We start from the raw sequence: 23,670 nt of genomic DNA, 5'->3' as shown, positions 1-23,670 counted from the left end.
GGAAGCCTTACCAGGACCACTTTCCTTCTCACTGTCCACAGAAACACCCATCAGCATCCAGACAGATGAGCCTCACATTGCAGCCTTGTTGCCGCCCCTGAGTGCCTCTCCCCAGGTTGGAGCTGACCTGTGGAAGCAGGATTTAGAGGGCTCCCATCATTTGGGGAGTGGGGGCTGCCTAGCAATGGATCCATCCCTGTTGCCCTCCTAATGCAAAGACCAAACGAAATCCTTGTGCACCTGCATATACACAGCACTGCCGCTTCGTACCCATGCGGCATGAGCACACACACTCTCTTTCTAAAACATCGTTGCACAGAAACACAGTGAGGGGAAGCTGCATAATCCATGGGAAGTTAAGAGGTTTAGTTTGGAATAAATAAGTAAAACAACAGAACAGACCTCCCATACTCTTGTTAATTGCTTTTATTTTACTGTGTTCCCAAATAAGCATGCCAGACAAGGCATGGATATCATTGCTTTGGCAGGGAGAGAATGGGAGGAAGAGAAGAGAAGGTCAAGTTACAAATTCATACAGCTCCTAAACCCATCCTAAACCTTTGCTTTCCACCATTATGGGGTGACAAGTCTAAGACGATGAAAGACTGACAGTCTGCTAGCTACTGTAGATCACAAGTTAATGCCAAAAATGCCAACCAATTCTCAGCAGTCCAAAAAATGTGAATAAAAAAAAAATAAAAAAAATCAGACTTCATGCTATAAAATACTGGCGCCGTAAATGAAGAGTTTTTCTGAAAGGTAAATATGGCAAGAGTCTCCTCCAGAAATATTCTTAGCTATTTTTCAGGCATGAATGGGATGAAATGAAATGTGCAGATGTGGAAAAAGAGACATTTTGCTTAAGCTTTGCGAAATCAAGACAATAGAAAGAATGCAAAACATAGATTGATGAGTACAGAAGGCCAGGAGCAAAAACTTCACGCTTTTCACAGCCTCCTCCCTGCAGCTCTATAAAGGTCAGGGCTCTCGCTCGAAGCTGGAATGGGAATAAACAGCCTCCTGGTCAAGCTCCCAGTGAAAGGAGCCAGCAGCAGCGAACTTGGCAAGCCTGCGCCTGCCTGCAATTCCCACACACAAGGGAGAGGGGAAGTGGCCTCTCTCCTCGCCAGCTTCTCCTCGGTTTTGGAGCTGAGCTTCTCCTTCCTCAGGAGACCGAAGGCTACAAAAGGCTCTTCCATCCCCTAACTGGCTTTTCCAGAAACAGTCCATGCTCAAACTTCTCCACACCAGCTTCTTCAGCCCATATCCCTTCATCACACCCCCATCCCCTTAACAAGATCACCAGACCAAGATAGCACATTGTACATCACTGAGAGCGAGGAGCTAAAAAATTAAGTACTTCCACCTTAGCTCTGCCTGGATAACAAGATTATTATAAAGTCAATTATTCTCACTGTTGAACATTTGGATACAATGGCTGGTATTTCTTAATGCTGAAAAATAGTGAGAAAGTTTTCCTTTATTATGATTAAGCCCATAAGCTGTAACTTACTTATGATAAACGAACATTATTAAAGTGAAAAAACACAAGCCTTTGTTATAGATACATTATCACTTCAGCCACAAAACATGTATTGCACATTAATATAATCACAGATTGGCTGAGGCTCGTGGGCACCTCTGGAGATTGCCTAGTCCACCCCCCTGGCTCAAGCAGGGCCACCTAGAGCAGGTTGCTCAGGATTGTATCCACTTGGGTTTTGAATATGTCCAAGGATAGAGACTCCACAGCCTCCCTAGGCAACCTGTGCCAGTGTTTGACCACCCTCATAGTAAAAACGTTTTTTTTTCCTTCTGTTTAAATGGCAATTCCTATATTTCACTTTGCACCCCTTGCCTCTTGTCCTGGCAAGTGGCTACCACTGAGCACAGTCCAGCCCTGTCTTCTTTACTCCTCCCATCAGATACGGATACATATTCATACGATCCCCCTGAGCCTTCTCTTCTCTAGGCTGAACAGTCCCAGCTCTCAGCTTTCGTCATAAAAGAGATGCTCCAGGCCCTTCATTATCTTTGTGGCCCTTTGCTGGACTCTCTCCAGTGTGTTCATGTCTCCGTTGTACTGGGGAGCCCAGAACTGGACCCAGCAATCCAGGAGCTGAGTAGAGGGGAAGGATCACCTCCCTTGACCTGCTGGCAACACTACCCAGGAGGGCACTGGCCTTCTGTGCTGCCAGGGGACATCGTTGACTCTTGTTCACCTTGTTGTCCATCAGGACCCTCAGATAATAATAAAGCCTGTATTGCAGCAATCAAGCTACCAAACCCATATGTTACTGTACTGTCACAAGCAACGAGGAAAATTACATGGGAAATGAGCAACAAGCAATTTAATGTAAAGACGTGACTACAACTTCCTTGTCTGCACATGCTAGGAAGTCTCCAGGAACCCTCTTTGCTATTTAGTGAGATATAGGGAAGAGATCAGGAAGATTTCAAATGTTATGTGCTGGACAGTACTTCCCAAACCAGAAACTAGTTGTGCCAGAGGAAAGTTTATCAGGATCCAGAACTGCCACCTCCAAGAGACAAATTTTGCTTCTGTGCAAGAGTGTAGGCTTGGCTGTCCCATGCCGGGAGGCACCATCTTTCAGAAATGTTTCCTTCAAGCTGCTGTGGCTCCACGTTTGGCAGTCCTGCCCTGCCCCTGAAATGAGACCATTTGCAACCTTCCTGCAGGGCATTTTGGCACCCACCTTGGTGATGCTGGCTGAGCCTCTCTTCTGATGCACTCTCACCCTGAACCACACACCTTCACTTGCTGGGTCACCTCCAACCTACCAGACCAGCCATCTTTCCTAGCTTTATTCCAGCAGAGGTGTCTGGGCTGAGAACCTGTGACCACTCCAGCTTCTTCCAGACCAAATCCAACCCTTTGCCTGACAGATTTCTCCCTGGAGGGGCAATGCCGCAAGGCCGAGGAGCCTCTGTTCTCAGAGGGTTTCAAGACATTGGCCAGGCAATGCCACAGCTGGTCTGACCCAGTGCTGGCCATCATCCTGCTCAAATCAGGGGCCTCGCCAGTCCTTCCAACCAGCACAGCTGTCATACTGGGCTCTCCCTGCACCTCCTCAGGTGCTAAGGGGTTAATTGTCGGGTACCTGATTAAAGTGTAGAGTGTTAGCATACTCTCATACTCTATTTTTACTCATGAGCAGATTACCTTCCTCTCACTGACAGGGAACTAGGATGAGGAGCTGAAGAGCAGAAAACAGCCCTCTCAGCTAGAAATGAAAGCTATTACAGCCTCCAAAGTGTCGCATTTTGGAGCAGTGCTATTTTTGCATCTGATGCTGCAGTCTCATGTGGACGCAAAACGCTGAGCAAGGGCTGTCTGCAGCATGCAGGTATGGCCCCCCCTGTTCGAAAGCAATTACAAGAAATCACATTCAGATCAAATTTTACAGGCAAGGGAAAAGCCAAAGAGGGAAAGAGTCCCACAGCCAAACAGCTGTAACGGGATTCCTTTTTGCCAGCGATGACCATCATCTCCACTGCGCAGTAACTGCAAGGTCAGGGCACCCCAATGAACTGAAACTTCACCTCCCTTTCTGTTCAGTCAAGGAGCACAGCAAGATGAACAAGTATCACAGCTGTGGACCTGGATTTTAAATGGAAAGAGTTTGCACATATCTTTCTGCACAAATAAATATGCAAACACAACACTGCCACTTTCCTCGGAAAAGCTGTCAAGCTGCCAGCAAGCAACGCCACACTAGCACTAGCCTGGCGTTAAAACTCTCTACAATTACTGTAATAACTCTAGTTGGGCATGACCGCTGGAAGAAGGACAAACAGATTAGTAACATGAAATCCCGGTAGGAATAATTGGACTTTAACTGATGTTGAGGTTATCTGGTTCACATTCCTAATTAGCATTTGCACTTTCCAATGGATCTTAACAATGGCACTGTATAAATGTGTGGGCTGGCTCTAGCCTTACATGCTGTAACATATTTTGGCACGCAGCTGTACTAACCTCTTCCTTTCCCCCCATTCTTTCTGGTGGGGAAGTATTAGCTAATTTTTTCATTTGCCATGTGCATGATGAAAAAGATTCCAATTGTGTCCAGACCACTGATTTTATCTCACTTTACTGTTTCAATTTAAATTGCATTTTCAAGTTACTTTGGTCAACACTTTGGTCTCTGCACTGCATGGTCCACATGGTGGTCTCCTCCACGCAAACGCAAGGGAAACACCCATAGAAGTTAAAATGTATATGGCAACGAAGAGCTAGCATACACAAAGGGAAGTTTCTCCCTCCCCATCTTGCAGCTTCTGCAATTATTCTTGCAACACTAACAAGTGTAAATGATTAACTGGTTGTCAGGAATACTTTGTACTTGCCACAGTGAGCACTCTCTTCCCACAAATTCCCCCAGCTGAGTCTGAGTCGCTGAATTCCAGCCTCCTGACAACACACTTTCTCATTCTTCCCTCATGAATTACCCAACTTAGACAAAAATTGGCCCAATCCTAGAAAAAAAACATTACTTGAGCAAATAGTTATTACTCACAAGCTGAAATGATCAAGTGTATGCAAGCTTCCAAGATCACTTTTGTATTGAGAACCTCATTTCCGGGGGAGGGATCTGAATGTCACATAAATATCATAATTTAATACGCATAGGCAAATATGTACATAGTTTAATGCACATAATATGTGCATACACAAACATATACAAATTTATAAGTAATGTTCAGTGTGGTTCCAAATGCAGAGGAGTTGGTGACCACATCACAGCACCTCTTCACCTATGGAGAGTCAATCAGAGGTCCTAAACTCACGCAGTCATTCTGGTAAGGAACGCTTTTTTATCTATGAATGAAATAAAAATCTATATACTATGACATTTCCTGTGTTTTTTCTGAAAGAATTTGAGCTGGTCAAGATATGAAGGGCTGAACTGAGAAATTCTAGAAGCTAATCACTGCACGTCAGGCCAGAAAATTTCCAGATAGGGAGAATCTGTTTTCTGAACAAATCTTGATTAGAACATGAAAAAAAAAAATAGCATAAAGTTTATTTTTCCCAAGGAAGATAAATGGAAGAAGTCATTCCAAAGAAGTTTAACTTCATTTCACTTCTACACATTTGTAATTTGCATTTTCAAAGGATTTGCTCTTGTGCTGTTTACACTTCCCCACAGTTTTTCTGCATGGGGAAAAGAAGATGAAGGAGAAAGGTGACAGAAGAGAAGAGAAACCCTGAATTTCTTCAAATCTACCATTTCGCAACTAAAGTCCCCAGCAGGAAGCTAAGTAGGGAGCATCCAGGAGGAAGAATAGGATGAAGAATCTTTCCCGGAGTGTTAATTGGCAGAAAATCAGCAAGTATAACTTGCAGGATGAGAGCTTTTAAAAGCCTAACATGACTCAACCACTGAAATTTAGGCCTCTACATATCCCCTGCTGTGCTTGCTGAAAATGGCACTGGCAGTTCCAGAAACATCAACATTTAGTTCATCTGGAAGTTCAGTGTGTTGAGAGTGGTGTTCTAGGCATTATAGAAAACATTTTAAAGAAAGTCGCTTCTGTTATGCAACAAAAACTTTGCTGAAGTTACCAGTACAACATTGTACACCAAAGACAGCAGTAAGATATACAGAGTGACAAAGCTAACAACGAATACCCCACTCCCCTCTCCCACACAGACAAACGTAGAAAAGTTTAAAGATAAAAGAAATTAACTAATCTGGTCTTTTTAATCCAACTATTTTATGTTTCTTAGGGAAAAATCTTGGGTTTGGCACATGCAGAGTATTACAAATGAACTTCTATGAGGATGCACGTATCCCTTGGATGGACATAATACTCTCATACACTTTGTAAGCAGTTCACCAGCATGTGTAGGAGATACTGAACAAGACCTTTCTGCCAGCTTTTCAGGTGGCAAAAAAACCCTACAGGCAATGAAAAGAAAAGGTTCAAAGCAAAACACATTCATTTTTTGGTTCTCAAAAGGAAGTACCATTTAATCTTTTACATACTTCAATGGTAAACTGCATTTGGAAATGTCCCAGGTCACAATTCCAAACACAATCTACTGAAAAAACAATTTAGTCAAATGCGGGGAGAACTAAGAACTAGGCAATTTCAGAAAGCTGTGTTAAAACAACTTCTTTTTTCAATGTAAGTATATTTCATATAAGGAAATGCTTTTCCTGAAAGCTGCACGGCAATACAACCTCTCCAAATGTTCTATTTCTTTATTAACTTTTTTATGTGTGAACCTGCATATACATCCCAGTACATGACTAATATATTCTAACATTTTGAAATAAAAACTGCAACAGTGTTTTGCCTATCTCTGCTTTTTAATTTAGAACTCTATCCCAAATTGCTCTGCACATAGAAATGAATGCCACGTAAGAAAACTTCTAGTAGCCTAGAAGGTGTTTTGACATACAGTGACGACTGATAATTTTTTTTTTCTCCTATCATGGTAGTAATACAGTGTATCAGCTTATTGATAATATTTATGGTAATATAGCACACTGAAATATATTACCATTCCTGAAAATAACCTTTTCTGACACCTATCTCCTAAGTATTTAATACAAGCATTTAGATAAGTATGTAACACTGTCTATGCTACAGTTACATACCTGCAGCAAGCGTCAATGACATTGTATAACATGACATAGTTTTTATCGGGGCAACCTTCTTTAATGCCGTTTGAGCTTGCAATCCTAAAAAGCCAGCACTAATCTAAAAAAACCCAGAGGACTGCTAAATCCCAGTAAGAAGATTGGTGACCTATTCCCGATTCTGGCATCAAACCAAATTAGGGTTTTTGCCTTCTACATCAGCAGCAGAGATCACACCAGCGCTTGCATCATGTGAGCTCTAAGCGTACCGACACGCGTGTTACACAGTATGCATGCTTAGGAAAAAAGCGGGCACTTTGTTCATGGCAATGCAAAGCAGCAAAAGGGGGCACCCGATAAATAATAAATACTCTGGATCATGTCTTTATACATGGAAGCGTAACAGCCACGGCTGCATGTGCACAACGGCTACAGAAATACCTGTCAAACGTGATGATTAGCAAATGCTTTGGCATCCCAAGTGCATCAACAGAATTCATACTGTAAAAACTGAGATCTGGTAACAGCTCACAAGCACTACCCTCTGATAAAGGAAAAAAAAAATAGTGGATACTATTTCTCAAACAGCAGTCCAATTCTCAGCACACTGATTAGTCTCACACATTTGCTAAATCCTAACCTAAAATAATAAACCTTATTCCACGATTTTGGAGGCTTTTCAACAGAGAAAGTAGCCCCCTTGCTCAGCTTTCTTGAGAACACAGATTGTTTGGGCTTGGATTTTAACTAGACGTGCAGTTGATCCATTGGCTTAATGCCTCCTGATTGCCCTACCACCTCCTGCAAGAGTTACTCTGCAGTAACTCAAGTGGGTCTCTTGGGATTCAATACAGCAGTTGAAGCTTTCCAGTGCGGGTTATAAATATTTTCCTTATTCTACCTATACTTGGATGACCTCAGCAAACACTCATCTCTCCTGTGTAACTGCTAACGATGCACAAGCCTAGCATCAACACAGAAAGGGGGAACCAACTGCTACCTGTAACATAAATAGTTATCGGCATATATCAGCAAAAATCAACCATAAACATTTTGTTTATTTTCAGTTGAAAAAGCTCTACTGTCGACATAGTCCGATTTACAGAGTAATCTTGCCATATGAGTTTAAAAGCCACAGAGCTCTCCCTGACCTACATTGCCAGGCTGGAGTGAAAAAAATAAACAAACTGCACAGAAACCATAGCACAGAAAGACGAGCCTGGAGAAAATAAACGTGGAGGGCTTGACGCAGTCTGACCCTGGTGGGGCCATCAGCAAGGACAGTGACAAGGACAGGACCCCTGGAGCCAAAGGACCTCTATCTGTCTGGGGTAAAAGGAAAGTAAAAGATCATCCCCTCCTGGGCGCTTGCAAACTGGTTAAGCAGCAATGAGCCTTGCAGTACCTGGGTTTGAGCGTGCGTGACCAAACAATTTTTTAAAACTTCACCAGATGGAGAACAAGCTCCTGTTGCCTGGCTTGTGTCCCACTGGTGCACAGCAGGGGAGGGAACCAGAGGCAACATTTCACTAAGAAGTCTTCAGCTAATCATTTGTTCCCTAGAAAATGCAATTTCAGGGCAGCTGAAAGTATTTGTCAATGTAGGTTGACCCCTCTCAATCATTTTCACCATTATGAAAAATGGCTGGCACCTCCGAAGTATCAAAAGGAAGATTTTTGTCTGCTAAACCCATCATTCACTGCCCAAATCACTTTCAGAAACTATTAACAAAAGGCAAGAGATAAGAGAACTAAATGCAAAAAATGTATGTGGAGAGGACACATACAAATTTTTTTTGTTTGTTATTTTAAACTTTTTGCATTCATTTTGATTGTGAACAAGCCCTCTCCCGTGCCAAAAGGTGGAATTTAAAGCCCAATGTGCTGTTTACTCAGTACAACATCCGAAGGAGTGACTTGGTTTTCATTCTTGGTTCTTCTTCAGTCTCTGTAAAATACTTGCATATTAACTGGAGGAAATACAAGAGACCTCAGCTGTCTAATTGCTTAGGTGTGTTTTCCTACCAAGGTTATAAGAGACCTTTTCCCTGAATACCATGCAGCCCAGACATTCCCAGCTGTGAGGAGCTGCAGGAAAGCTGGGGGAGGTGAGCCTCTCCTGGCAAGGAGGAAATGCTCCAGCTCCACAAGTGCCACACCAGCATCCTCTCTCCGCCTTGTTGTATTTCCAAAAGGCTTGGCTCAATCTGAAGTGACTTTTTTTAATTTAGATTTCTTTAGCCTCAGTGGAATAATCATCATCATCATCATCACTAAAAGGTAGCCCAAACATTTTTATTTTTCTTTCAATTACCAAACTGAAGCAAAAAACCTCTTTCTGCTCAGCCTTACACTTGATTACTATGAGCTGGACAACATTGGTATTGATTTCCAGACCGTTATGTTTTTTGAATTGACAAGTATTTTAACTCATAAAAAGCTGCCTACAGTATTTGGAAAAAGCAAGCCAGAAGAGTTTTGTATTAACTCTATTCAGCTGGAACATATTCAGGCAATACTCAGACTCCTACTGACATGTGTCAGGTAACATAGACCTTAACTGAATCCCCTGGCTAATCTACGTCAGCCCTAATTAGCGGGTCTGGGGACAGAAAACATTCTGTGTAACAACGATGATGCATCTCAACCCAGTCACATTTACTGAAACACATCCCAGGGAAGGAACAAAAACCTAAAACAAAGCTCTTCATATTAAATTAACTGAAATGTAAGCAACGAGTAGGTCAAAAGGAAAAGATTTATTAAAAAAACTCCCTCTTGCATTCAGTAATCAGTTTCACATGTAAAGCCATTTGCAAGAGACTATGTGGAATCCATTAAACAATTAAAATGTGCAGGGGGTAACTGAAACTGTATCCTTCAGAAACCAGAGTGCATCTTATTACAGAGGTTTCCTTCTTGACCTTAAAGCCTACCTCAAAATGGATGAGAAATTCAATGTTATTAAACTCCCCATGCAAAAGCAGTGTGCAGGTCCACATTGAGATGCCTCCAGGGCAAAGGTTTGCTCGGATGCTGCATGAGGATGGGGACAACGGGGCCATGCGGTCCCCCACTGCCATACAGAAGCACAGAAGGGTTTTTCTTCCAGAGGTAGTCTTGCAAGCCAGGAGAAGAAACACATGCAGCACTGAAGTCAGCCACCGCTGTCTTTCATTTCTGGCAGTGGCGGCAGAGCAGAAATAAGTCTGCTTGTTCTCTATTCTTCAAAGCCTGTCCTAAGACCACCTTTAATGACTTATTTTTTAAAGAAGCATCCATGTACTCTCTACTTTTTAACAGGAAAAATAAAAATTCATGTGAAATACAATACTCCATCCTGTTTGAGAATCCATTTATTTCATGCCCATTTTGCCTCCAAAAAGGGGTTTCAGCACATACTTGTGTAGGGCAGAAAGGGACCTGTTCACTCCAGTCTGCCTCTGTCCATGTTATAAACATTGGTTTTACATATCTGGAACTAAAACTTCTCACCATTGCAACTCAAGTATGCTATTCTGAAGTCACCTGAGGACGCAGAGAAACCCATTAAGGAAATGGGCTCTCCATCAGGGAGAAAGTCACCAGAGGTTCAATACAAAGGTGTAGCAGCAGCTACAGCATGGGACACCCAACTACTGCCCAGGTCCCAGCGGCAGCATGACTGAGAAAAAGTGGAGGGGAAAAAAGTCCCAAATCAGTGTATTTTTACCAGTCCCCTCCTACCTCAGTTGACCACCACCCACCAAGAAGAGGGGATACCAGTAATGCTTTCCCAGACGTCAGCATGTGCTCTGCAGCCTATGTGAATCCTACAGCAACTCACTGTTTGATGTAGGCCTGCAGAGATGCCACAGACAGGCTGCCATGGAAACATTTGTTTTCATTTACTGGTGTCCGGCACAATAACAAAGTCAGAGCCATGGAGGAACCAAGAAAGAGTATAAATTACCAATGGGCTCAGACAGCTAAGCCTTTGAAAAATGAAATGTTATAGTTTTCTGATCTCACTTTGCAATTAATAGCATGTATATGTTTAGAGCAGAAACGATGAAGGCAAATTCTAACCTGTTTTAGAAAGACATTTCAAATTAGGCTGCATATAAGGGAGAAGATGACAGCTGGTTCCACTTGCATCTTTTAATTAAAATGCAGTAGTCTTGATAACAGAAAATTGAGATGGGGCAGAGAGGGAAGAGGAAGAAAATAAAATCCTAGAAATAGCATAAATGTACTACAGCACTTGAAAACCCCTACTTAAAGTGGGAAGAACCCAGAAATAAGTTACTTCTGCTCGTTTTCTTGTATCTTAGGAAAAACCTGAACTAGTGTGTTCACTGTCTTTTTTTAAGGTTATCTGAAATCAATTTGCACTCTTGGATCTTGCTTTATCTTTGGTTCTCCAAACCAAGAAATGCAAAGCGTAGGTCAGAGCTCACTTAAAAGAGAAGTCTGCAGCACCCTCTCTGCAGTACAGTTTTCGCCCCAACTGTGGGCTTGGCAGCTTTTGACAGAGTATTTCTGATCCCAGTGCTGGCTGGGAGAGTGCAATGATGAGCACAAGGAGAACCACTTCCAGCAGGGATGGACATCTAGGTGGAAATCACTGCTCAGTATCCCTCTGAGCAGGCTGTGTTGACTCCTGTGACTGAGCACCCATTAGAAACCTCCAGCTTCTTCATGACATGGGAGAACCACGTAGCCACCCTGAGGCTGTTTTTCTTTGACAAAGTACCAGGGACAATGTCAGCATTCAGCAAATACTTCTGCTCCAAAAGCCAACAGCTGTCCCTGGACAGACAAAGCACCATTAGGTGGCCATCCCACCTCTGAAAGGGAACACCCTTGTTAGATAAGCCTGCCGCTACCATCTGTAGGCTCCCAGATGAGAGAGGCAGTGGGGGTACAGATGGTAATGCTTCTGGTTTATGGTTTTGGAGGAGGATGAATGAACAGGTTGGGTTACCTACTTAACCTGGTTTTGGCTTGTGACGTCTTACTGCATGAAAGACTTTCTGGGTCAGGATGGATACACCACACAGGCAGTAACACCGTGGGGCCTCAGGAGAAAGCTTTTACCTGGCATTTGCTTAAGCTTCTTTCACTGAATGGATACCACATTAGATGAACCACTGTTAACCTCAGCTTTGAGGTTACCTTCACCACATTTTCCCGTGTAGATATATCTCACACAATATGAAAAACTCCTGGTGTCGCAAATGCAAAGTACTGAACGTGAGAGAGACTGAAAGATAAAGCAGCAGGTAGTGAAGACATTCAACATTAAATATGGAATAAGAAAGAGGGGCTTTTGAAACAAAGGACACCAAGGGGATAATGGATTAAGCAAACCTGCCTCAGAAGCATCTCAGTCTGTGACTACATGCAATTTCAGCTGTCAGGTCATTAACTGGATGAACACATAATTGATAAGCTGTAGGTTGTGCTCTACTTGAGAGCAATAAGATCCTTTAAATTATATTAATATTTAACATATATAAAAGCATTTGTCATTTGCAAAGCACTCTATAGAGTAACTGATGGATTCTATAATGATCCCCAGCTCCCAGACTAGGGAATGCAATTCTAGAGGGATAAATATCTGGCCCATGTCCAAAACATTCACTGACAGAGCTATTATTCTAGCTCAGAATTAGGTTTCTAAGTTTATGGTCCTTCTAGATCACACTGCTTTGTAGCCTTCAGTGGGTAGAAGCATGACACACAGACAGAGCTGGAAGACAGGAGCTAACAACATAGGATGACATTTCTGACTCACATCCACCAACTGTCACATCCCTACCCGGGGCTACCATCCACACTGAAAGATGCATTCAGGTGGGTTAAACACAAGGAATGAAAATATTAAATATTTGATAGCCATGTGTTGTCCTCCTCTCTCCCCCTTCTCTTCAGGAATTAATCTTGGGGAATTTACTGACCTCCATAATTTGTTAGGTCTTTCAGTATACTTTATTTTTATATATATATATATATTCCCCCCCCCAGTTTAAAGGGATACAGTAAGTTCACTTGAGGGTGATCCTTAAAATGTGATAGCATTTTTCTGAAATGTGACAGATTATTTCTTACGCTGCAGCACTGAGCTTCTGTGAAACAGACACAGAACTTTGTAGTTATGCAAAATTACCATAGCAGAACTTCACCTTCAGCCTCCTACATGGTTTCCTGAGATGTCTCCTGAGACAGACCCTCAGTGTCCCTGCCCTACTAACTCCCTTTGTATATACTTTTTCTCCCTGGGAGAAAAAGCACAGTGAAAGTCACAAAATTTCTCTTGACTGGACACAGCATCCTTTTGCTGTAGCTGAACTTTATGCACTTGGAAAGTGGACTCCCCTAGGGATCTACCAAGTGTTCCCATGGGCCAGAGTGGGCTGTGCCAGAGAGGTACCTGCAGTTGCATCCTCAATGCACACAGTATGCTGACAATACCACTTAGGAAGGATGCAAAGTCTGGATTGTCCATTTAAGGTATGTAAATGCATGCATCACCCCAGCTGCACTTGTTCCCTGAAATATTTGTGCCTTCTAAACTGTTCCCTGAAATATTTGTGCCTCCCAACTAACTTCTGTTTCAATGCACCCTATTGTCTGCTCATTGTCATAGCTTTGTCATTTGAGGATTCATCCTTTTAGAAGCTCTATTCTCATCAATATTACATTCTGCCTAGTAAGTCTAACCATCTTAGAAGCAGATAAAGTGATTATTGATGACAGTCGAGACAACTTCAAAATATTTCAGCAGTGTAAGTAGAAAAAATGCATACAAAATTTATATTGGACATTTTTCAAGAGCTATTCAGAACTTGCAAAGTGGAGAAATCTGATGAGCAATAAAACATGATGGTTTTTATATGCTAGCAATTTGACACTTCAACAGAGTCAAAGTTTAGTGAAAAAGTGAAACTTCCTAAAAGTATTATTCACAGCATTTTTTTGCATAAGTGGAAATCTAACATAACAAGTCACCCCTTCTGCTCCATCTTATATTCTTATAAAGTTCAGTCTGCTAGACAAGATTTCCATAGAAATCCTATTTGGTAAAATTTCCTTGACTGAATCGCAAAAAGTGACTCACATTTTACAGCCAAGTGGCAAAAGCTGAAATGAGCTTGACTCTTTCCATCAAAGCCAGTATTAGTCATTCTTCCAGCTTCATGGTTTACACGCTATTCTTGACAGACAAAACTGGGGCCGCAGGTCAAGAAATGACAATTTAATAGTCACAAAGTATGTGGCCAGATAGCTATTGCTAGTCTGAAGGAAACAACACAGGCTTGGCCAGTGAAACTAAAAGATACTTGACAGCATGACTGCTAAGTTGCTGTAAGAGTAATAAAATCACAGCTCCTGTGTTAGCATAGAAAAATTTGGCCCAAACTGTAAAGCCGTGGTTAAATAAACATCATAAAGGTCCTCCTCACCTGCCACTCTCCAGAGGGCTTAAAACAAGAGTGGCTGGAGGATGCAAGGGCCGAGTGCAATCTGACTGTGAAGACAACAGGATTTGGCTCCCAGTCAGATACTGCTTTCCTCCGCCCTCTCTCCTTCTTCATGTTCTTGCGGGTTCCTCTTTCAAGCCTGCAGACTATCCCACCTCTACCTTTATACTCTTCTGTCCTCCCCAGGTGGCTTTTCTTCGCCGCCGCATCCTGTGGTTGCCTGAGGGAGGACTGGCTTTGCCGAGCCCTCCAACACACATCCTTTCCCTCCTGGCCGCTGCTTGCGGCCTCCTGACCTAAAGCAGGCTCAGGACAGGCTGGTCCACTGCCCAAAGACCACCTCAGTGACATGGCTGGAAAGGCTGAATTGAGAAACGGGTCCACTCTGAGATGCTGAATTCACTCATGCCCTGCTTCTCCATGGCCTTCCAGAGTTGAAGGCAAGGCAACTTCTTAGCATGGCTCTGCCCACAGGCACAGACCGGTTCCTAAGTGACAGTGCAGCAAAGATTGTCCCTCCTAAAAGTAGGCTCCTGGCAGGGAAGGCAAGTTTTCTTACAGAAAACCACCAGCAACTTTCTGCCAGTAACATTCAGATCCAGCTATGATTCACAGACATCGTGGAGAAGCTCACAAAACTCACCACTATCACTGCTACTTGCTCCTGACATTTCCCCTGCCTCCTCTGGGTGTCTCTCATGGCCCCGCTAATCTCACAAGGGTCAGAATTACTGTTTGGACAGTGACTCAATACGAGTCTCGACTCAGCAGAGTACCAAGGAAAAGAGAAGCCCTATGGGATCAAATCCTTCTTTGTTTATGGGCCTTGCTGCCCATAATTTATTTTCTGCATTCTATTGTGGCATGTGCTGACATAAAATTAATCCAAAATCTCCGGCTGTTCCAGGGACTGCTCACAATCCCTCATCCAGCTCAAATCTGTGCAACACCTTTAACCTCCAGAGAAAACAATGGAAGCATCTCTATGCTTGGCATTGGTGAAATATCAGGCCATTCATTCTTTTGCTTAAATTACGAATCTAATTTCAACCATTTTCCTCCAGACAGGATGCAAAAAACAAGACAAAAAGCAATTTACCTCTACTTCACAGGCATATTCTGATCCATCCAGGAGTGTCACTTTACACTGCATATTTTTCGGTTTCTTGACGATCTTTAGAGGAGACTTGGAAAGTTTGCTAGATGATGATTTTTGAGAGAGCTTGTCGTCCTCTAGCTGCTGGTATTCCAGCTGTTTTGCACTCGCAGCAGCAAACTCCTGTTCTTTGTCTGTGGGCTATAAAGAGAAAGAAAGATACTTTTTGAAGGGAGATGAACCAATCACGCCATGCAAAACACTATGCACCCTACACCCAAGCATTTAAGTGACCCTAGTGTGGGGCTTGTATGAGAAAGCCCCTGATGCAGGACAGAGTCTTCCTTACCTATTGAAAAGATTTCCCATATTGGCCATGTTCCTCCCAGCCCTCTCTTCTCACTTCAAAAGGTACAGAGTACCTGTGGAGGAGGGGCATGCATGAACATACTTTAGGCTTCTACTTTTTCCATAGGTACAAAATCCCTCTTGGACTTCTTAGACCTGTTTTTTTGGTCTGTTGGAAATGCTGAGTAATTGGTAAACATTGTGATGAACAGATATTCCTACAGTTTGTTGATATTACTTTTAAGCCCTGTACCTATTAAATCATATGATGCTTCCGTGGTGTCACATGGAACAGGAAAAGACCATCAGGTTTGCATTAATTTTGCTGTCAGTGAGAAAACAGTCCCCTGAATAAGGGCACAGATCCACCGTGACAGTATGAATTCGCAGGGGGATGCCGACATGCCTGGGAGAGTGAAAGGCTCCCCAAGTGCCTGAGCAAAGGGTTAAACAAACAGGATGGAACTGAGGGGCCAAACAACTTTTATGTGCAGCTGGCTGGCTAATAGATGGTAAGTACAGTTTGAGAGGCTGAATTTTGCTCTCTGCAGGTGCCCAATAAGTCCCTCAAGCTGGCAAGAAACAGGTGCTATTTGAAAGACAAATATACTGCAGGGAAAAGGGGCAAGAATAAACAACTTTGGTTACTTTTGCATGGGTTTATCCGAGGGTCAGACCATTTGAAGAGTTACTGTGATGCAGCCCAGCCCCTGGTCCTCTCCATGGCACTAGATTAAAGCAGAACAGCTTTACAGCATTTCACCCTTCCTAGCAACAGCACTGTGCCACAGTCATTACCTTTCTCATCAGTTATGCCCCTGATAGTGTCCAAACAAAACCTCAACAGGACTGCAGTAATTGCTAAGCTAAATTTTATGTAAAATAAGATAAAAATAACACCTTTCTGTTATCTCACTACAAGTTAAAAAAAAAAACAAACCTGTTTTGGCTCTGAACAATTTCAGTGTAATAACCAAAAAGCTTTGCTGGAAATATATTGTAAATTAATCCTCCAAGTCTGTTTCCATTCATTGTATATAATAAACCTTCATGAAAATGGAGCAAATTCATCCAAAGGCTTTAATCTGCTTTGAGACTAGAACAACCTTGTGTCCTATAACCAGCAACAACAACATACCACTAAATAACAGGGACCTTTCCCCAAAAGACTCCATACAAACAAGCCATAAGCTTGCCCTCTGCCTTTGGGTGAATGGGGGAAAAGAGGAATTTGGAATCATCTCTGCTACTAACAGCGTCAGCTCCTACCAAAGCCCCAGCAACCTGCAAAGAGGCAGCTGCAAAGAGGTGAGGCAAGACCCATGCTCCTCCTTTCCCTGAGAGAGAGGACACAGCTAAGGTCTCCTGGGCTTCCCTGGGTGGGGAGACTAGAAGAAAGTGGGGCTAGCTAGACAAAAAAGCAACACAAAAGCTGCTTTCAAAATCCACCTCATCCCCTGAGTCGTGGATGTTCTTCCCCAGGAGCAGCCCAGCGCCAGCCGGCTCTTCCCCCACCTAGCTCCAGCACTGGAGGACTTTCTCCTTCCGGCACTTGGACACCAGCTCCGTGTCTGGATCTCAAGGTCCTCACATACCTTGAAGGCTGGCAGGAGATGAAGGCACAGCATATGTCAGTGGATTAGCCGTTCGCTGAGCACTTAACGCTCACTGTAGTTGTGATGAAGGGGGAGAGTCGCCCCCAGGCTCACAGCAAGGCTTGAGGCCAGCTACCCCTCTACCACAACCGCGGCCAGCTGGCAAGTGGTTCAACCTACTGCACCAAGAGAAAAACGACTGAAGATGTCTCCTCCTAGGGCCTCTGTGAAGAGCTGCGTTGCTGCTGATGGGCAGAGGGACTCTTTGATGATTTCCATGCGTTTTGTTAAAGAAATCTGCCAGGGAAAGTGCACATGCGCATGTGTAGGTGGCAGAAGGGGAAGAAATAAACTCTCATTGCCAGTGGCTCATTAGATTTCCCATGTGAAAGTTAACATGCTGCCCCAAGAAAAAGCAACCAACAAAAAAAACCCCAGAGGCATGGAATTAATCTTTTTAAAGAAAACAGGAAAGCTCCTTGAGAGAAAAGCCCACAAGGGCACCCAGCAGCCATTTAAATTTTAGAAGGAGCTTCAGCCTACAACAACATTCTATGAATCCTTACGGATTGGTGATTATCTTCCTTCAAAGACACCTGGTAACTCGAGACTACAGCAGAAATGTGCTTATTTATAATTATTTTTTTTTAAATGGTATCGAGGTTATTTTGTTAAGGTTCCTGTCTACATTAAGATCAGGGGAATGTGTCTAGGTTAAAATAATACAAAAGATTTTCTCTCGTTTGTCTAGAGAACAAAACATGCCAAGAACTATTAGAGAAGATCCGTCAAACTATGCTGACATGTTCAGGCATTGAGGTACTTTCAGACTGTATTAAGTCTCTTTTTCCTAAAGAAACATGACATCCTGGTATCTAGGGGAGGAAAAAAAAAAAAAAAAAGGCCAGTGAAAAACCCACGTACTCAGTGAATTATTTTGAACTCTGCAAGCATAGTTGCATTTTCTCCTAAATTCTTCCCCAAGATACCTCTGTGCTGCATTTCTGCAGTATTTTCAGTGTCACGGACTCAATTTGAGTGCACCACAAGCTGCTTCAGGGTTTGTGGTTTTTGAACATAAGATGTCTATCTACATTACTGTACCTTACTATGACACAGTATGTTCAAGCCCTTCTGAAGGTAGACCCCCCTCTCGAAGCGAGCCTTTGGAGTCACAGGATTAAGCAGTAACGACCTTTGACACTTCACAGCTTCTCACTGGAGTGTGAAGCAATATTACCAAGCTTGCACAACATATGAACCCCATCTACTTATGACAGTTGCTCAGAAATGTCAGTGCCCAACCTGTGTGACGCCTTCTTGCTCATTTTCAATGAGATAGGAAGGCAGGAAGATAGTAAGATTGCATTATTATACCTGATAGAAAGGACTAATTTCTGTAGTAACTGCTAATCTCAACATGAAAAAGCCTTTTTGTCTTCGTTAAAATGTTCTTTTTTATGTGTATAGGATGACAACAAAAAGTCACCGTCATGGATCGGTAACTTAAATCTCTCTTCCCAAGGTTCTCTCATACGAGCAATAGCAAAAACCATCAACTTCCTCACTGCGATTACAGATGGCAAGAGAGAGAATGATACCCATTACTCCTTCAGTTTTGGGCTTTTTTAATGACACCCTTGCCATTAGCTCTGTCTCTTAGTGCTGCGTTTAAGTGGTTCTTTCCTGTGATACAGACACTTAAGCCACTACGAAATATACTGGGCAGATCACTGCAGCTGGATTCAGCAATCAGCTTACAACAGGGACTTTCAGATTCAATCTGGTAATCTCAATGGGAAGGTCTTGCACATCCCTTCGCTAACCCAGTTCTTCTATTAAGGCTTCTACGGATACCGGCTCACAGGTGATCTTCTTTGGAAAAGGAAGGGATCACAGACCACACAACAGCATCTCAGGTCTCCAAACTATGCCTCTGTAAACACAGATGGACAGGTTTGGTGCCTAAAGGTTTTGGGGTTTTTTGTAGTTACTCTGGGGTTTGTTTTCATTTGGTTTTTTTAACATTAAAAGAAACTTGGGGCAGAAAGATTACTGAAGAAGTCTGGAAGAACAAAATTAGTAATACCTATGCCTAGGCCTGATAGAATTACACTTTAATGACCAGTTTGTGCAGTACCTTTCTCTTTTGGACAAGCAGCCCTGCCTCTTCTCCCCAAACTAATTACATGCAATTTCCTATCTATTTCAGAGACCAAAATTGTCCCAACATCAGTGGATGTGTAAGCAAAAGCAGAGAGGTCTTTGGAGGGCATGGAGCGAGGCTGATCAAGGGTTATCAATGGTAAAAATAGTCAGCAACGAAAAAAAATAAGCAGTTCTTCCAATGGTTGATCTTCAGGAGCAATAAACACCAGAAATCCTGCCCTGCCATGTCTATCTCTTGAGGTATTAGAAGTCAGACATAAGACACCTCTTTTAATTTGGTCCCAGAAATATTTGTTGTCCCAAGCATTTAGGTAATGGTCCCCTAAATGAGGGAGATACAAAAATACTTTGTATCTGAAATCGCTTACACCCTCATTTTATCCCCACCAACAGCAAGTTTGGGCTGTAGCTCTCTGGACAAAAGCTTAAAACCCAAGACCACAACTAGCCCCAAACAGCTTCTACAGAAGCACTCGCGGTGACTTTAAGTAATGCCTTACATCTGCTTGCTTCACCAGCACTGACTCCCAACTAGGTAAAATAACAGGACTCCACACAATCTGAATTTTTTAAAGGGTGGAGGAGAGGAGTACTTAGACTGACTTATTCCACTCTTCAAAGGTGAATGTGATCAGATGGGGGTCATAACCTTACGGAGATAAGGGCTGTGATTTGCAGGTACCTCATTAATTGTGTGTCACTTAACCATGAAGAACAATGTCTGTTAATCCTATTGACTGGAAATTATTAACAGGAAAAAGAAAGCAGCTTCCACAAATTTAATAAGCGCAACAATGAACCAAATGGAAAAGCATGTGATAGCTCTTCTGAAACCTATTACATGAATAGTTAAACTAATTATAATGCAGTCATTTCAGAACTACAAGAAGTTTAAGGGACCACAGATTCTTCATGGCTCACACATCAGACAGGCAAGCAGAAAATCAGTTTTTGGCAGGTGTCAAAGAAGAAATGAACTCTGAAAACATTTTCAGCTTCTTAAAAATTAGCACTGTTTGCTATTTAATGCAAATGCAATATTGAAGATGTTTCCTGCTTAGTTAATAAGACTGCCCTTATATTGAAGCACTGGAGGCAGAAAGACCTGACGTTAATTTCAAAACATTCTGCTTGAAAACTATTATTTTTTTAAATGCAGAAGACCAACCAGTCAAGATCTACAGCATCGCACCAAGCAGCCTTCCATGTGTATCAGAATATGTATTTCTGCTCCTAACACACCAGGCTCATTATTTCCCAGGAGCAATAAGTGGGCACGTAGCTAGTTGTGTGCAGCGAGCATGCGCGCATGGGCTCTCTTACCTCCTCCTTTTTCACCGGTGTGCTGTGGGCTGCCACAGCCGAGAACTGCTCAAGCGCGTTTTGATGCTCTTCGCTCAGCTGCTGCTGCTGCTGGTCCTGTGGCTGGCTCTCCGCCGCCCCTTGCTGCTCAGGGCCTTCCTGCTGATCCTGCTCTTTATCCTTGGACTCAGAGTCCGACCCCGATTCTGTAGTCATGGTTGGTTATTCTGTAAAACAAGGCATGCAGGCGTACTGAGTATGATCTTGTAGCCGTGAATTTGTAAGCTAGGCTTACAAAATGGAGAAACATGAGGCGCAAGGTTTTAGTCTTAATATGGTCAGCCTTTAAAACTAAAGTGGCTATTACACTGGCCAAACGAGGGTCCCTAGGAAAGCTTCCCTGGTGCAAAAGAGCATGTCTAAATGCATCCATACTCTAAGGAAGAGCATGTTGCCATAAAATCTTATTCTACATTATAATATACAGACATTACAGAACTTATGTTCAACTTAAATTCAGACATACAGTTCTACATAGTTCGTAATTCATAAAAGGAGAACAACACTTTGAGAAAAGCTTGTGTGATTGAGGGCCCTATATCCAACACAATTCACTGCAGTTTGGGTTTCTAAACCATGTGGAAACTTTTGAAAACATTACATCTTTTGTTCTTTACATTGAAATCCACGGGGCTTGAACTCCTCAACACCTGCACTCCCTTCTGCAAATGGACTCAAGTACTTTTGATGCTGCCAGGCAACATATACACTAGAAACACCTGAACTGGGCCCACCAGTATCAGTGGAAATGTACAGCTGTCCTTAAGCTCAGTTCTGTCCTTCCTGCTTGAATTCAACCCACACTTCTGCCATTTCTTTCTAAGTGCTAGAGCATCCAAAAGAAAAGTAGTACTTCCATTAAGTCATTCTAAGTGTTAGATTTTAAGAAAAAGTGAATATGACTTTCCTTGAATGTGAAAAGTCTATGTTTTAACTTAACTTTGTCCAGTACTAAATCAAAATGAAAATATTAGCAATATTCATTCAAAATCTTAACTATTTCGATTAAATAATTTTGTTACAAGTATGTGGTTGGCACCGAATTCTCAAACTACATAGAAGTAAAACCCAGCTTTAAAAAAAATACTGTGATTTTGTATCAAAACAAGGATTTGAAAAGCAGACTCTGTGCCAGTTCAGCAGAGTATGCTCTCATGTTTGTTACTCATACGTTCTTAGTCTTTGTGATCTTATTCTTGAGCATTTTGCTTTTAAGCAACTCAAACCCAAACCAGTCTGCTGCAATCTATTTCTGTTCATCATCAGGCCATGATTTCTTTAACCTGGTAACCATAGCTACTATGAAATTATAAGCAGTTCCACAGAGTATACATCTGCTAATTCATCTGCTAGGAAGTCACTATCAACTCAACATACACTACAATGTTTACTAGTAGAAGCAGGTTTATTAATGATCACAAAAAAAGTACAGGGCTTTTTTTTTTTTTTTTTTTTTTTTTTTTTTTTTTTTTTTACTTAAATGTTTAATAAGCTACATTGCTTGACAGAAAATGTTTTAAATGAGGCTAATTACTATTTTCAAACTCATTTATGTATTCTGCACTTTTAAGGCTAAGTTCTCCAGTGAATACACGTCTCCGTACAGCAAGCAAATGCACAGCATTCAGCCTGTGCTCAGTTTTTGCACTGTGTGTGAGGCTGGGGGTGCACATTCCCGCCTCCTGCACGCCAAAACAGCACAAGAGAGAAGCAGAACTAGAAAGCTTATATGGCATATTTATGCTTCAGGCCATGTTTTCAAAGTACTAACGTGTGACATGCTTGTTTAGGAATACATCATAGATGTCGACACTCAAACTGTCACAGTTATATCAAAAATACCTTTTATAATGCATTGTTTAACAAATTGTCTTTAGCATCTACAAAAAGCAATAATTAACTCATGTCTTTTAAAATGTGACAGTCGGAAAGGCATTCATCTTATCAAACTTCAGATGTCCACATCTGAGATGGTCACTTTAAACGTGGAGGAGAAAACCAGATGTTTCAGAGAGCGATTCATCTGACCTATTTTAGATGCCTGCTTTAAGCTGAGATAAATCACATACTAGCAGGACTTCGTCCGACTCACTACAAAGGAAGCCTAAACAAGTTCCTGCGATGTAGATCAAACAAACCCATACGTCATTTTCAACTCTATTAAGCAACTCTTTTTTGTACACTTTAAAAATTAAATTGCAGAACAATGTTAATCTCTCAGTTTTGTTTTGCCCATCTGTCAGATCAACATGGAATAAACTGTTTTTCATCTGATGCTATTATGGTTGCCTTGCTTTAAAAGCACCCAGGTCTCCACAAACTTCACAAATTTTCCCCCCACTTTCAAACCATGTTTTGCACAAGTGTATGAAGATATGAAATGCAAATTAATCAAATAATTAATGCAATAAAATTAAACTATGTATTTGATTTTCTTTACCAGAAACTATGAATTAGGATGTACAAAAAACTTACAGCTACAAAAATCATTGATCAAAAACCACCAAACAGCAGAGGTGACCAATACGAAGTGTAATGTATGTAAGCTGTAGTACAAAGTCTTTTTTTGCCCCTCTTGACATGAGTTAGAGCAGTGTAAAATGGAAAGCAACTATCATACATGCTGTTTGGAAACAGTCACCCCAAGTATCTTGAGGCATTGATCTATGTAAGATCAGATTGCCAGTCGATATGAATCAAAAGTCTGTCTTCCTTCAGCTGCCATGACTGCGCCTCTGGAAGCTCATTTTTGCACCCTGTATAGCTTCTTTCCTAATGAACATTCATATCCTGGCTGTTCGTGAGCATAGAAACACAGGCATTTAAATTAGCCCCATAAACACAACTTCATGCAGCATGAGATGAAAACAAGTTTTACTTTTCTTGCCAGTTATAATTTTGCATGTCAAGGAACAATAAACATGGTTCTTAGCTTCTCCTGGGACATTCCCACATGAAGCAGAGCCTTACAATACTGTGAGTTACTCTCTGGGACTGTTCTTCTCTCCAGTTACACGACT

The 23,670-nt window shown here is 42.1% G+C and overlaps 1 protein-coding gene across 22 annotated transcripts in view; it reads right to left on the bottom strand.

Moving 5' to 3' along the window:
* EPB41L3 (erythrocyte membrane protein band 4.1 like 3) overlaps positions 1 to 23,670 on the bottom strand; it is a 141,125-nt gene that overhangs the window by 42,937 nt on the left and 74,518 nt on the right. For 21 of the 22 annotated variants that reach the window (XM_075023038.1, XM_075023039.1, XM_075023057.1 and 18 more), the window contains exons 2-3: positions 20,612 to 20,817; positions 15,180 to 15,377 (exon numbers count right to left, since the gene is read on the bottom strand). In XM_075023038.1, the coding sequence (XP_074879139.1) occupies positions 15,180 to 15,377; positions 20,612 to 20,806 (393 nt within the window). In that variant the 5' untranslated portion in view covers positions 20,807 to 20,817. The remainder of the gene's footprint in view (positions 1 to 15,179; positions 15,378 to 20,611; positions 20,818 to 23,670) is intronic. The other variant, XM_075023046.1, reaches the window with a different exon arrangement.

Source organism: Buteo buteo, chromosome 3 (assembly GCF_964188355.1).
Source record: "Buteo buteo chromosome 3, bButBut1.hap1.1, whole genome shotgun sequence".
Lineage (NCBI taxonomy): Eukaryota > Metazoa > Chordata > Aves > Accipitriformes > Accipitridae > Buteo > Buteo buteo.
This window is presented reverse-complemented; position numbering and strand designations above follow the sequence as displayed.